The sequence below is a fragment of the Acinonyx jubatus genome, chromosome X, assembly GCF_027475565.1.
Source record: "Acinonyx jubatus isolate Ajub_Pintada_27869175 chromosome X, VMU_Ajub_asm_v1.0, whole genome shotgun sequence".
NCBI classification, from domain to species: domain Eukaryota; kingdom Metazoa; phylum Chordata; class Mammalia; order Carnivora; family Felidae; genus Acinonyx; species Acinonyx jubatus.
In genome coordinates, this window is record NC_069389.1 from 17,300,379 (window position 1) to 17,317,010 (window position 16,632).

At 35.0% G+C, this 16,632-nt stretch overlaps 1 protein-coding gene across 5 annotated transcripts in view; it reads left to right on the plus strand.

Moving 5' to 3' along the window:
- Positions 1-16,632, plus strand: part of CNKSR2 (connector enhancer of kinase suppressor of Ras 2) — a 292,571-nt gene that overhangs the window by 51,604 nt on the left and 224,335 nt on the right. For all 5 annotated transcript variants that reach the window (XM_027054659.2, XM_027054656.2, XM_027054661.2 and 2 more), the window contains exon 2: positions 15,414-15,577. In XM_027054659.2, the coding sequence (XP_026910460.2) occupies positions 15,414-15,577 (164 nt within the window). The remainder of the gene's footprint in view (positions 1-15,413; positions 15,578-16,632) is intronic.

The following is a 16,632-nucleotide window of genomic DNA, read 5'->3' on the forward strand; positions in this document are numbered from 1 at the left end:
ACTCTTATTTAAATGTTTGGTAGAATTCCCCTTGGAAGTAATCCAGCTGCTGAATCTTCTTTTTTGGGAGATTTTTCATTACTGATGCAGTTTCTTTATTGGTTATGGAGCTGTTCAAATTTTCTATTTCTTTTTCTTTCAGTTTTGGTAGTTTATATGTTTCTAGGAATTTATCTTTTCTTTCAGATTGCCCAATTTGTTGCCATATAATTGCTCATAATATTCTCTTATTATTGATTTTATTTCTGTGGTGTTGGTTGCAATCTCTGTTTCATAAGTGATTTTATTTATTTGGGTCCTTTCCTTTTTCTTTTTGGTAAATCTGGCTAGGGGGTTATCATCAGTTTTGTATATTCTTTCAAAGAACCAGCTCCTGGTTTTGTTGGTCTGTTCCACTGTTTTTTTTTTATATCATTGATTTCACTCTAATCTTTATTATTTCCCTTCTGCTGGTTTTGGGCTTTATTTGGTGTTCTTTTTCCAGCTCTTTTAGGTGCAAGGTTAGGTTGTGTATTTGAGACTTTCTTCCTTCTTTAGGAATGCGTACCTTGCTATATACTTGCCTCTTACAACTGCCTTTGCTGCATCCAGAGGTTTTGGATTGTCATCTTTTCAGTTTCGTTGGTTCCATGTACTTTTTAATTTCCTGTTTAATTTCTTGGTTAACCCATTTATTCTTTAGTAGGCTGTTCTTGAAACTCCAAGTATTTGTGGTCTTTCCAAATTTTTTCTTGTAGTTGATTTCAAGCTTCGTGGTGTTGTGGTCTGAAAATATGCCTGGTATAATCTTGATCATTTGTACCTGTTAAAGGCTGATTTGTGACCCAATATGTGACGTATTCTGGAGAATGTTCCATGTGCACTGGAGAAGAATGTGTATTCTGCTTTAGGATGAAATGTTCTAAATATGTCGGTTAAGTCCATCCGGTCCAGTGTGTCATTCAAAGCCATTGTTTCTTTGTTGATCTTCTGCTTAGATGTTCTCTCCATTGGTATAAGTGGTGTGTTTAACTCCCATACTAATATCTTATTATTATCAATGAGTTTCTTTATGTTTGTGATTAATTGATTTATATATTTTAGTTCTTTCATGTTGGGGGCATAAATATTTACAATTTTTAGGTCTTCTTGGGAGGATAGACCCCTTAATTATGATATGATGCCCTTCTTCATCTCTTGTTATAGTCTTTGTTTTAAAGTATAGTTGTCTGGGCAGCAAGACGTAATAGTTTTTAGCCAGTAGTGCTACAGCCAGATTTTACTGCAATATCTAAAGAGTCAAGTAGTGATTTTGTACCACTATTATTTCAAATTTGAGTATTCTGCCATGGAACCATCCATACCAGGCTGGAACATGACCTATGAAATCTTCAATATTAAGATTTCTTTCTGCTTGGCAGCTTCTTAGGGGAATAATGACAGTTGCGATTTTGACTCTTGTGTTTTTAGAATTCAAATGGCATATCTTTCTGAAATGAATTTTTCAAGTTTAATAGTTCATAGTAGGAGTTTTATGACTTTAATTTTAGTGTTCTTATTTTGTAAAAAAAGAAAAAAAAATATATCTATCTATATATATATGACTTTATGCCAGTTTCCCAGTAAGGCTCATATTCTTTTATTCACTACTCAATCATAATGTGTTGTTACAAATACTGTCACATGAGTAAATAAAAGTGAATACTTACTTAGAAGATGGAGAATGTTAAATTATATTTGTGTGATAGGAAGCTTATATATATTCTTTTGGTTATTAGCTTCCATTGCCAATTGTATTTCAAATACATAGGGTTTTCTTCCCCCCACTTCCCAAATTAACTTTTTTAGCTAGTTAGCACCTGAGGAAAAAATACACATTTGTACTACTTCACTATTGTAAATAACTTTATAATAATTAAAAAATAAATCCAGTGGCCATATTAGAATATAATTTCAACGTATAGCTTATCTAGATAGCTTCCCAGAGTATTTTGAAATTAGATGTAGCTGGGAGGATAACTTTGCTCAGCACAAAATTGAAACATAACCATTGACACCATGCATTTATTTGAACTTAACTGAGAATCTTTTTTTTTCTTCCTATGCCTTGTTACTTTAGTGCACTTGAACTTGTGTTAATGCTTTGGGCTATCCAGGCTCTCTGATTTCAGTTTGGATCTGATTGCCCATCCTAAATTCAATGTTATTTACCTGGTCTCTTAAAAAATCTTGCTGTTCCTAGTTTGCAAAACAAGATGTAAAAAAAATCTTTATTTTTGCCAAATTGTCTTTAGCAAAACCTTGCTGAAGTTGTTGTTTTGCAACTTATAAAATGTGAAGAAACAACTAATATAGTTGATTTGTATATTAATAGGAAAATGAAAGTATTTTATGGATACTTTTGGGCAGAATGTGAAAAGGAACTTGGCATGGTGGCCTTTTTGATGAGGCATTCATTTACTGTCTTCTAAAGTGAGTCTGTGCTTAGCTTGTACACAGTTTTTTGAAAGAAATCCCATAATCTTTATTCATTCTCTTACCTTTATATCTCATATGGCACAAGTAAAGGGGGAAGCTAAGGAGGAAGTTTATCACCTTGCTATGCTTGAGTGCCTAAATGTGGTGACCAGCACCTGAAATAACCTTTTGAATTCCTGATGTCATTTTTATCCCCCTTCAACTTGTCAACCAGAAACTTATTTTTCCTTACAGAACCCAGTAATGTTATGATTGTTGAGGGCAAACTTCATTGTTGTTAGTGCAAAGTGTCACTGTGGTGGTGTATATTTATTTTGTCCAAGTTTGAGTACCTGATTGTACAGTGTAATTTAAGCTGGTGGCTGACACATATTGATTTGCTGTGTGCAAACAATAGTACTATTTTCCTGAAAACTATTCAATAAAAATGCAAAAAAAAAAAGAGAGAGAGAGAGAGATAGTTGTCTGATATAAGTATGGCTACTCTGGCTTTCTTTTGACATCCATTAGCATGATAGATGGCGCTCCATCTCCTCAGTCTGCAAACCTTCAATGTGCAGGTGTCTTAGGTCTAAAATGAGTGTCTTGTAAGTAGCATATAGATGGGTCTTACTTTTTTAATCCATTCTGATACCTTATGTCTTATGATTGGAGCATTTAGTTCATTTGCATTTAGAGTGATTATTGAAAGATAGAAAGGAATTTAGTGTCATTGTGTTGCCTGTATAGTTGGTGTTTCCTGTGATATTCTGTGGTCTTTCTAGTCTTTGTTGCTTTTGGTCCATTTTGTTTTGTTTTGTTTTGTTTTGTTTTCTCCACTGAAAGAGTCCCCCATAAAATGTCTTGCAGTGCTGGTTTAGTGTTTACAAACTCCTTTAGTTTTTGTTTGTCTGGGAAAGTCTTTATCTCTCATTCTGATTTGAATGATAGCTTTGCTGGATAAAGAATTCTTGGCTGCATATTTTTCCTATTCAGCATGTTGAATATATCCTACCCCTCCTTTCTGGTCTGCCAAGTTTCTGTGGACAGATCTGCTGTGAACATGATCTGTCTTCCCTTGTATATGAAAGACTTTTTTCCATTGCTGTTTCTATAATTCTTTCCTTACCTTTGTATTTTGTGCATTTGACTATAACAGGTTTTGGTGATGGTTGGTTTTTGTTGAATCCATTGGGAGTTCTCTGTGCTTCTTGTGCTTTGATGTCTTTGTCCTTCCCCAGATTAGGTACGTTTTCAGTCATAATTTGCTCACATAAACTTTCTGCCCCATTTTCTCTCTCTTCATCTTCTGGAACTCCTGTGATTTGAATATTACTCCTTTTTAATAAGTCATTGAGTTCTCTAAGTCTTTTATAATGATCTTTTGCCTTTGTGTCCCTTTTTTTCTGCTTCATTATTTTCCATAATTTTATCTTCTTTCTCACTAACTTGCTGCTCTGCTTTGTCCACCTTTGCTGTCATGGCATCCGTTCAAGATTGCATCTCAGTTATAACATTTTTTTTATTTTGGACTGACTAGACTGTAGTTCTTTTATCTATGCAGAAAGGGATTCTCTGGTGTCTTCTATGCTTTTTTCAACCCCAGCTTGTATCCTTATAATCATTTTAAATTCTAGTTCTGACATCTTAATTATATTTGTGTTGATTAAATTCCTGGCTGTCATTTCTTACTGGCCTTTATTTTGGTGTGAATTCCTCCATCTTTTAATTTTGAAGGAAGAAAAAGATTAATAAAATAAAATATTAAAATTGAAAAATTAAAAACAAAACAAAGTAAAGGAAGCCAGATCCTAGGTGTGTTTCAGTCTACTTGTTGAGAAATGCTTGATAGAATAGAGAAAAAAGAGAAAGGAAAGGAAAAAAAAGGTTAAAAATATTTTTAATAAAGAATTTTAAATAATAAAATAGAATAAAATAAAATATAGTAAAAAAATAAAAATAAGTAAAAAAGAATTTGCTCTTTCTGTATCCAAGAAAGAGAAAGAAAAGAAAGAAAAAAGAAAAAAACAACTTAAGCAAAAACAAAAGCAAAGAAAATGAACAAATCAACCAGCAAACAGAATGAAACTCAAATGAAGTTACATCCAGTTTCCCCTCGAACTGAAACTTTGAAGCACTCTGTAGTCCATAGACTAATAAGCAGGTGGAAAGGGTTTGTACCCGTCTTCTGGGGGATGTGCCTGGAGGTCACAAGTGGGCAGGGCTTGGCATAACTGCTCCATTCTCCACTTGGTGGCCCTGCTTGGCTTACTGGGTATGATTTCTGTGTGGGGACACGTGTGCATGCTACAAGTGAAAATGACTTCACCCTACTTCCTAGTTTCTGGCACAGGAAGGAACCCTGCACCTTCACAGACCTGCGATCAAGCACCCCTCCCTTGTTTCAGGCCCTTATCCACTCCCTGCCTCGACCCTGTCCTTGTCCAAGCTGTCTGCCTTCCAGGTGGCACCTCACTCCAGGGTTTTATCTCAGATGGAACTATATTTCAAAACCCCACACTTCAGAGACCCCTGCAGCTGGGGAAGTGTCTCACCGAGCAATGGCTGGGTGTCAGCTTGTCCCAGAAAACATTTGTGTGATTGCACAGTGGCGGAGGCCCGACTTTATGGCAAATCACAACACAGAGCCAGTGTCAAGGTTTGCTGTCCTTTGGCATCATTGTCCCATTATCAGTAAACGTGGCTGCTCTCTGGGGTCTGCTGGGCTTTTGCCCTCAGGGAAGCCGTATGGTCTCTACCACATGCACTCTAATCAGGGGATCCACTTCTCCTTGTGTGGCACACAGACCCCTCATACTTCGCTGCCTGCTCTTGGGGATTTGACCTATTTCCTCACCAGAGCACCACTAGACACTGAGCTCCAAACCTTCAGACTCTGCACTCCAGTGTTTATAGAATCCTGGTGGTATTGAAACCCTCTCCTTTATCCTCATCAATGGTTCTGGGAAATAGATATTTTGTCCAGTCCCCTGCGAGTGTTTTCACTCTTTCTCTCCAGCTACTTTTTTTTTGGGGGGGGGGGTGCTTTTCTTGTGCGATCCTGATGTACTGCATTCTCCCCCTTTCTCTTTTCTTTCTCTGTCCTCTCTCTGTCCTCTCTCTGCAAAAATGGCTCCCTACCCTCTACATCTTTTCTCTCCCCAATTCACCTTTCCACACCACATACCTGCCAAGTTCTCTGGCTCCAGTTATACAGATTGTTGCATTAATCCTCATATCTATTTCTTAGGTGTTCAGAATGGTTTGATGCTGGTCTAGCTGTGTTTCAGGGATGAAACAAGCTCAGGGCCCCCATACTACTCTGCCATCTTAACACCTCAATCCTTGGTAATTTTAAATACTTTTTCTTGTAGATCTTGAAGATTATGATTTTACTAGCCACTGTCCTGTGTTATCCCTTCTTTGTTTTGATAACTGTATGTTTCAGTCGAGCTCAATTTACTCTTTTTTGCAAGCATATAAATCCACTTGATTGCTAAGATATATTTTTTTAGTTTTGAAAAAGTCTGATATAGTCAAAACAGATTGGATTTAAGAATCCTCTGGGACTAGGTTTTCATCCTTGCTCTGCCAGTCAGTTACGTACTGTGTAGATTTAGGGAGCTACTTAATCTCACAAAGGTTTTTTTCCTTCATGTCTCAAATTGTTACAACAATAATCTCTTTGACCCAACATGACACATTTCTATGCACTCTATTTGTGTCATTACAATACTTTCTGGTTAAAGTCACTGATAATCTCCTAATTGTCAAATTCTTGGTAGGCTTTGAATTCTAGTAATCTGACCCATAAGATTTGTTTGTTTTTTTGTTTGTTTTTTTTTGTTTGTTTGTTGTGTTTTTACCATTGTCGTTTACTGCCAATCTTGAAACATTTTCTTCCGTTGGATTCCATGACACCACTTTTCTTCATGTCTTTTTTTCATTCCTCTCTGGCTGCACTTCCTTAGTTTTCTTTGTAGGTTTCTCTGTAACAAGTGTTTCCATTTTGGAGTCTTCTGGTTCAATTCTAAATCCTCTTTTCACTCTATTCCTTTTTCCTATTTAGTCTCAGTAATACTCATGGCTTCCATTTTATACTTGTATACCCATAACTTTTAAATATACTTCTCCAGAGCAGACCTTTATTTTTGACTGACTCCTCAACATTGATACCTGCCTGTCTCAAAAGAACTGTAATCCCAAATGTCAAGAAGAGAGCCAGCTACCCTAAACTACTTCTGTGGTATTTCCATTGTCTGTGAATAATGTCACCATTAATCCATTTCTGTAATTCAGAAATGTAAGTGTCATCTTCCTTCCCATGGTCTCCCCTCCATCACATCTAATCCAGCACCAATTCCTACATGATTTTATCTTCTTTCCAGTCTTCTCTTCCTTTCCTGCCATCATCCTTGGACAAACAACTACTTTTTGATAATTAGATTATTTCAAATGTCACCCAACCTGGGGTGCCTGGATGGCTCAGTCAGTTAAGCCTCTAACTTCAGCTCAGGTCACAATCTCACGGTTTGTGTGTTAAAGCCCTGCATTGCGTTCTGAGCTGACAGTGTGGAGCCTGCTTGGGATTCTCTCTCTCCCTCTTTCCGTGCCCCTCTCCTGTGTGTGTTCTCCCTAAGTAAATAAATTAACATTTTTAAAAATTTTAAATTAACAAAAAAATGTCATCCAACCTGCCTCTCTCTCTTGGCAGCCTACAATTCATTTACTATACTACAGCTGGAGTAATGCTCACAAAACACTTTTAATGCTGTCCCGTTCAAATCCTTCAGTGCCTTCTCATTGCTTTTAGGGTCATGGTTAGGATTCTGACCATGGACTACAAGATCCTGCATCATGTTGCCTCTGGCCCATCTCTCTAACCCCCTCTTGCTTCATTGACTTATCTCTGCATTTCAGACACAGAAACTTCTTTCAGTTTTTCAAATGTGTGGTGTTTCTTTTTGTAGCACACAATCTTTGCATATGTTGTTTCTGTTGGTTGAATTTTCCACTCCTCCTCCTTTAACCATTTTTAAGCTTGTGGATCATAATATAGTCATCGATCTCTCAAGTAAGCCTTCCATTCTTGACTTGCCACCTCAGTATATGGTTAAGTCTACTTTTTTGTTTCTCATAGCGCTGTGTATTTTTTTTCCTTCATGATGATTATCATAGCTTGTGTTTATACATCTATTTTGTCAATCAAATAATTAATGTTTAATGGTCACCTTCAGTATTATATCAACTCCATAAAGTCAATGGCCATGTTAGTTTTTGTTCGGCATTTGATTCCCAGTGCCTAGCACATAGTAATTACCTCTGTAAATTTTAATTAAATAAAGGAATGACTGAATATGTATCAGATGCTTGCTCTGCCCATTGCTGTATGGAGGGAGTCAGTGATGCTATCCTTCAGGGTTCTATAATCTGTTGGGGGTAATAAGATACTAATACAAACATTATAACAAACAGCGTGAGTAATAAATAAATGCCATAAGTGTAAAATCCATAGATATAAAGAGAAGAGAGATCCACCTGATTCAGTGATCAAAACCTGGCATGATTTCAACAATTAAGTATGTAGAATATGTAAATATTATTCTGGGTAATAGGAATAATCACATTAAGGAAATAGATGAGTTGTTGACTTTGGCTGCAGAATAGGATATATGAATGTGTTAGAGATAATGTTATAAAAATAGGTTGGGGCCTGAACTTGGAGGTTCTTGAATGTTAGAATGAAAGATGTAAGGCTTAGATGCCCTTAAGCTTCCTTAAACAAACAAACAAATAAAAAATGATTACCTATTAAGTTGTAAAATGAAAGACTTCACTAATCTCTAGATTTGCAACTAATTCCTTATGCTTGGTCTAACTTTTTTATTAAAGGCACTTTTCTGTTAATAAATTATTATTAGCAAAGACTGTAAAGACTTGCAAAGAAACAAATAGTTTCAGTGTTAGTTACAACCGTCTCTGTAGTGGACTGTTTTTTTTTTATTTTATTTTAGAGCACAAGCTGGGAACAGGGGCAGAAGGAGAGAGAGAGAGAGAGAGAGAGAGAATCTCAAGTAGGCTTGCTCCACATTTAGCACAGAGCCAGACCTAGGGCTCAATTTCATGACCATGGGATCATGACCCGAGCCGAAATCAAGAGTCAGATGCTCAACCAACTGAATCACCCAGGCACCCCTGAAATGGACTATTAATTTGAGGGAGAAAGTGTGATCTTTGAAAAATATTCTATGTGAATTCTTAGTTATCTAATAGCTTTAAGCCTCACTATAAAAGCAGTCAGTCTTTGTTTACTGAACATGTCATTAAAATCATTTTAGACTTTGTTTTTAAAATTAAAATATGAAAGTGCAGAATAATCGTATAAGATTTAGAGTTTATTTTGTGTTTACTTAAAGAGCATTTAAAAGTTTGTTTGCAAGCTGTCCTGAAAATCACTTTGAGAAAAACTGCTTGTCCAGCTCCTTTACCACGTTCGGGATACACAACTTTAAAAATTACAAAATTATAAAACCATTCAGACATTGTTTTGTGTGACACACATTTTCAGGTTGCAATCTCAGATTACCATATATCAGTATTTTAAAACTGAGAAATTTTAAGCAGCTTGATAGTATGTCCATGGGTTACTTTGTCCTCTTTAGTTGGCCTTCATGTAGTGTATCACTGGATATATTTTAAGTACTTTTTTTGTGAATATTCTGATTTGATATGTCATAACAAAAACTTAATTTTTATGTAGTCAAACATACCTGTCTTTTTTTTCACTGTTTCTTGCTCTGGTTTGATACAGAACCTAGATTTCTTCTATTACCTTTTTTATTTTGTAACATTGCATCTTTAGTCTGTCTTTTAGGTGGTTAGCAATGTCTCCTGGTTTCAGTGCTGATAAAGTTTTCTTCTTTATTTTTGCTTTCTGTTGGTCTTTTCTAAAGAGGGGAATTTTCAACCAGATATTTCTTTGAAATTCATTTTAAAGTTGCCTGGCATTAAAAATCTACTCTGGTTTAAAATGAAGAACCAGAAATAGATTGCAAGGAGGCTGAATTATTTTTGCAAAATGGAACAATTTCATATTGTTTCCCAGTCTTGATTTTTTTTAGTTTGTATCTTAAAGACAGCATTATATTGTTAGAGAAAAAAATTAGGTCTGAGAAGAGTAGAAATGGCAATGATCAGCAGAGTGGGGCCTGGCCTTATAAGACGTCTTCAGAGACAACAGGCAGTCATTCGTTTTCTAATGCATTAGTCTGCATACCCTGCGTCATATACAGCTTCTCAGAATTCTGTTTATAGCTTTCAGCTCTTCCAGACAGCAGAGCAAAGCAGTCTTTTCAAAGGTAGTTAAATGCATTAATATGCACGACACTAATCTTAGTAGGTGCTTAATATATAGTTGCTGAATACACTGCCAGAAACATTGTTCCCTGGTCTGGGTCTTTTATATCAAATGCCATGATAAAATGCCAGAAGGAAAAATTTTTAACTAAATTTTGAGTTTAATAGTATTTTCCAAATGTTTGATAGCCTGTAATCCATTTCTAATTTAATTTTTTTTAATTTACAGAGTAAAATTGAGTTTTTTGGTGTTAGGGTTGTATGAGTTTCAACATATTTATAGAATTATGTAACCAGTACCACAGTCAGGATACAAAACCGTTTCATCACCCACAAAAAACTCCCTCCTGCTGCTTCATAGTCATAGCCTCTTTACATTCCCAATCTCTGACAACTACTGATTTCCTTTCTGTTGCTATAGTTTTGCCTTTTTCAGTATGTACTATAAATGAAATCATTGAGTAACTTCTTTCAGATTTGCAATTTTCACTCAGTGAGATCCTTGAGATCCATCCAAGTATATATCATTTTTTTTATTGCTGGGTAGTATTTCAAAGTATGGTTGCCCACATTTTGTTATTCTTATTCATGTTGTTTCTCACTTGTTAAAACAGTTACTGCCTTTTTTTATTGGAATTTAGAATTGTTTAGTGGCATAGGTGTTTTTGAGGAAAAATTTTTCTTATTTTCTTTTTGGTTGAACAAAATATAAACTGGAGTATAATTAAAAGAATATCAAGGAGTAAATATACTTCTATTTACTATGTAAGAGTGATGGGCTGCTCATTTCTGAATTAAATCAAGACTCTATAAGGCTGTATCATCCCAGAACTGCATGGGAATTATTAAACAGATTTTTAACATTATAGGTTCTAGAGAAGAATTTTATTTTTCTAAAATACTTCAGGAATTTGATTTATTAAATATTCTGGGTATCTTTTAAGTAGTTTGTATATTACATACATAGGTTAGTGATTTTTCCAATAATTAGAATACAGTAAAGTCATTTAGTGCCAACATGCTGTTGAATATAATTTCATCCTTTTCAGTTGGTTTAGGGAGTACTACAAGATCTTATTTTTTTAATTTTTTAATTTTTTTTTAGTTTATTTTTGAGAGAGAGACACACACACAGAGACAGAGAGACAGAGTACGAGTGGGGGAAGGACAGACAGAGAGGAAAACACAGAATCCCAAGCAGGCTCCAGGCTCTGAGCTGTCAGCACAGAGCCTGATGCGGGGCTCGAACTCATGAACCATGAGATCATGACCTGAGCGAAGTCAGAGCTTGAAGTATCACAAAATCTTAAATGGGAATTGTCTTTTGCTGGATCAATTATCATTATATACTATTTGTGCATAGAAGAAAAACATGGTAATATGAACTTTCTGGCTGTTTATAATGTATAAAACGCTTTTATTGTCTTGTAGTAGTTGTTGCAATTAATACATGAATGCCAAGTGATAATGATATCCAAGACCTCTCCCTTAAAAAAGCCTTAAAAATTAAACATTTTTGAATTTTAACCTTTTGGCAGCAAGAGTCCTTGATATTTTTGAATTGGGAAATGGCTTGATCAAAGAGTGTTTTTAGAGATCTGACAGTGATATACTGAACAGACTGGTGCCAGGGGGAGTAGATGGGCATCAGGACAGGCTGTACAGCATGAGTAATCTGGTGACAATGAGATCAGAAATGAAAGGGCAGAGCAAGAGCTATTTTGAATGAAGAAATTATGTTTCTCACTAACTGACAAGATAAGAGATTAAATTGGGGAATCTTCTAAGATGGTTCTAAGACTGTAAAAATGGTTGTAGAAATAGATAAATAACTTGCTTATGGAGAATGAGATTGTAAATGAGGCATTTGAGTCTGGTGTGATTTTGGTCATTGGTGATCTTGGGGAAAAAAGCAGTGTCAAGTAAAATAAGGGGACTGAAAACTAGACTAAAACTAGATGGATCTGCCTCGAATTATCATTCATGTATTTGAGTAAGCAAAAGGAAATCAGACTGATATGTGTTTGTTTTAATTTCCTAACCTTATTTTGCAGAAGGGACAGAATCCTCACAAATCTTCATATGTCGATCTTTATTCTTCACAGTAAATAGTGGCAACAGAACTCTAACAAATGAATTTACATTTTTATTTTTTGCTGTAAATATTAGAGAGTGTTCAGTTTATAGATACGAGCACATATATTATGTATAAAATGGTGTATAAAGTAAAATTTCCTGTAGTAGGAATAGAGTCATCCTCAATACCATTTTAAATGGGTTTTTAATATTTTGAACACTAAATGTAATAATTTACACCTCCCGTATCTACTTCCACAATATACTGGATTAATTTATTTTACTCAATCTTTTGGAATATCGTTGTTTTAGTGGAAATGTGTACATCCTTAAGACATCTCTCAAATGTCATCATTTTGTAAATGTTTCATTATTTTTGGAACATGTTTCTAGATCCATGATTATGTTCATTCCTCTTCCCTAAAGATGATGGAAAGCAGTGTAATTCATTGAAAAAATCAGAGACACATGTCATAGTAATGATTTCAAGCATTCTTTTTAATGGTTTTAGGATGTCGCTTTAGACACAATAATGCATGTAGTTTAATGTTTCAGTTGACAAAAGTGCACAATTTTCTTCATGATACACTTGTGTGGTTTAGAGTATGGATCTAAATTTATTTTCTGTATGTTTTCTTAAGAAGAATAGGAATTTTTAAGTAGAGGTTATAAATTTTACTTATAATTATTTAGAAATATGTCAACAAGAAAGAGGAAAATTTGATGGAAAGTGAGTAAATAATTCATGCAACATTAGAGCTTTAAAAAAAGGTAGACAATATTTTTAAAATTTGGTATATATTCTCATTTTATCTAGTGAATAAATATTAGAGTATTGAAGACTAGTCATATGATCCCTAAAGAATTTCTCATTCTTGAAAATGGGACAGTTCCACTTTAAATAAAATTGTGTATGAGTGAGTGAGATTTAATTATTGCATGTATGCTGTATAGATTCTGGAATCATGACATTCAGGCCTATAGCCCAATATTATAATGTATTGATTTTTGTGGTTCTTGTAGATGGCTTTTGGGGCCGTATTTTCTTTCTTTTTTTTCACATATTTTTTTTGTTTTTACTTTTTATTTTTTTATTTTAATATAATTTATTGTCAAATGGGTTTCCATACAACACCCAGTGCTCATCCCAACAAGTGCCCTCCTCCCTGTTTGGGCCATATTTTATGCATATACAGATTTCAGATGTTGATTTTGGCCTTTCAGTCAAAACTCTAAAATTATAAGGTCATTAATTATTTGTAATTCAAGTAAGAAAAAAGTGTACATAAAAGTACCTTTTGGTTTATAAATATGCATATTATCACAAAGTGGGATTACTATAATTGTATTATAATGTCCTAGCTGTATATTTGTCATATATTTTACATTTTAAATATGGGAGCCAAAATGCTATATTATGGAGTAGTATGCCTTGATAGTTAACTTAGGCACCAGTTAATGAGATGTAAGATAAGCCTCTCTCCCTTATTTCTACACTGCCACATATTATGTGACTTGGTCTGTAACCTTAATGATGATGTTGGTGGCATTGGTGCTCTAGGAGATCTTTTATCATTCCTTTACATAGAAGAATCTAGAAAAATCAACTCAAAATAATAACATTTTGTCTCATATTATTCTGCAACGTATCAAGACATGAGTGCCTCAAAATGCCATGTACCAAATGTTCTTTCTCTCCACTCTTGATTTTAGATTTAGCTCTTATTTAAAATGTTCCGGAGGGAGGCAAACCATAAGAGACTCTTAAAAACTGAGAGTAAACTGAGGGTTGATGGGGGGTGGGAGAGAGGGGAAAGTGGGTGATGGGCATTGAGGAGGGCACCTGTTGGGATGAGCACTGGGTGTTATATGGAAACCAATTTGGCAATAAATTTCATATTAAAAAAATAAAATAAAATGTTCCTGATTTTCCCCAACCAGGTGATATAGCATAAAATTACACATCTGATTTGTTCATTTTACACTTATTGGGCCCTACTCTGTGTTAGTCACTGTGCTCAGTCCTGGGTTTTCATTTAGAAGATACACTGCCAAACTTCAAGGAATTTCCAGGCTATGTATTGGGCACACAGAGATGAGAACAAAATTTAATACAATGTTGACATTTTTGTAATGGAGATCTGTAGACTGGGAGATTGGGAAGTGTGGAGCCTGTATAGGAAGGCAAGGTCCAGATCAGAAAGGACCTTGAACACTATATACAGGAGTTCAGATATTATTCCATCATAAATATGAGGAAACTGAAAAGTTTTGAGGAAAAAAATGACAAAAATTTTTAGGGGCACCTGGGTTGCTTAATTGGTTAAGAGTCTGATTCTTGGTTTTAGCTCAGTTCCTGGTTTGTGAATTTGAGCCCTGCTGTTAGCACAGAGCCTGCTTGGTATACTCTCTCTCTCCCTCTTTGTGTGCCCCTCCCCTGCTCACACTTCCTCTCTCTCTCTCTCACTCTTTCTCTCTCTCTCTGTCTCTCAAAATAAATAAATAAACTTAAAATTTTTTTAAAGAATTTTTATGTTGGGGAAGATGAATTGGAGGGGATAGTGAGTGACTCAGCAGAAAAACCATAAAACTGGTTTAATCTAGATGGACGATATTTAATCTAGATGGCCTGATTTAAAATCAAGACCTGTTAGTTTTTGCTAGTTGCCTCATTTTCTTGGTATCTCTTACTTAAAAATCTAGAGAGAAGTAATCTTGTTACTCCAGTTCATCATTTGTTCATCATTTGTATCATATGTATGAAATTCATAGGCGATTGATGCTGACCCAATCTGTAGCCAAGCTAATCACTTATGAAGTGCCCTGAGTAATCCTGAAAAATGTATCCACTCTGGATTCCACTTTTGGATTTGGATGAAATCCAAATGTTAGTGGATTAGGGAGTTTATTGCAGGTGTAGGGGGGGAGGTAAGGGCTTGGCTGTGTAGGGAAGAACAAACTAGTGGGGAACACAGGATCAAAGAAAACAAGGAAAAGTTTTTGTTTTGTTTATTTTGTTTTTTAAGATAGCAGAGGTTCGAATATAGGAGTCATTGGCTAGGAAATGGTTGAAATAAAGAGTGTTTAATTTTTTAATTGTTGAAGTAATGTTAATGTGGCAGAAGATGGGATTCCAGAGCACAGGAAGATCAATAAGTCTTATATAGGAAGAAAGATGCCTCTCCCTCTGCAGTGGAGTTGAAGAAGAAAGGGGGAGTGAGGTGCAGATAAGTTTAGAAGTGGGCACAATCTGCTTACTAACACACTTTATGAAATAAGCAACAAAGAGAGCTGCTTAAGTGACTTAAAGATTTCCAGTAATTACTGAGTAAAATTCAAATAGGAGCCTAACAACTAGGGATATGATGAAGTGGGTTTTTTTTTCCTCCTGCAGCCAAGATGTAGGTTGGAAAAAAGTGGACTAGTCCAGAGTTGAAATGGAGTTAACTTGTGACTTGGTAGGAGTTAATGCTTATTTTATTTTTTCTATTTGTTTGGCTAAACTGTTTGTTTCATTCTTGTCTTCCATATTTTTTCTTTTGCAGGTCTTGATGATTGTTTGCAGCAGTATATTAAGAACTTTGAGAGGGAGAAGATCAGTGGAGACCAGCTGCTGCGCATTACACATCAGGAACTAGAAGATCTGGGGGTCAGCCGCATTGGCCATCAGGAATTGATCTTGGAAGCAGTTGATCTTCTGTGTGCACTGGTAAGGACATTAACTGGTGGAAAGTGAAACTTGTTTTATTTCATTTAAAATTTTTTTCCCTTTTTTTGTTTCTTCCCTTCTTTTTTCTTCTCTATTTAAAATAATTTAATTTTTTAAAAATTTATAACTCTCCTAATTCTCAACTGACTAGAAGTGGTATTTTCCCCCTTCATTAAATTTGGTATATTATATACTGCCAAATTACAAATTAAAGAGGCTTATAACCCAACTAGTGACATTACATTTAGTTACTTCAAAACTATATGTTAGAGCTCACCAAGGAAGTGTTCACAGCATCATTTGGGGTATGCAGGTGAATATGATCAGTTATAAAGTCCATTCCCCTCTGAAAGTTTTGATTTAGTGTCACAAATATTAAGAAATCCTATTAGAAACATCATTGTTAAAATAATCAAATTATTTGAATGTTCTAAATGTATATCTCCAATAAAAATTGAATATTATACATTATATGGTCTATTTTGTCAACTTACAAGAGAAATCAATGTCAAAATAATCCTTCAGGAGTCTGATAACACATTATATATTCTGAAAGGAACATTTTTTTCCATGTTGGGTAAGGTGACACCGGATTAATTTTAAATTTTTGTAGATAGTTGCAAGGGGGCTAGAGCTACAGTGAGAAAGAAAACGTGAGTCTTGTAATATAATCATCTGTGATTGACATTTGGCTCAGTTACTGACACTTGTGGGCAAGTAATTTCATCACAACCTTAGTTTTTTATTTAAAATGTTGATAATAACAACTGCCTTTTGGATGTGTTGTGAAAAGCAAATGGATAGTGTTTATATAGTGCCTAATTCAGTGCCTGGCCCACAGTAGGCATTCAATAAGTAGTTAACTATTAAGATGATAATTAATAAGAAATGAGTAGATAATTCTTAAAAATTCAATTGTCAGTTAATACTCCCAGGACTTGTGTGTCAGATGTAAGTTCCTGCCCTCTTGAAGAGCCTTAGGGGTGGAGAGTAGCACACAAATAATCACAATACTATAGTATAATTACCAAAATAAAAGTATAAGCTAAGTATTA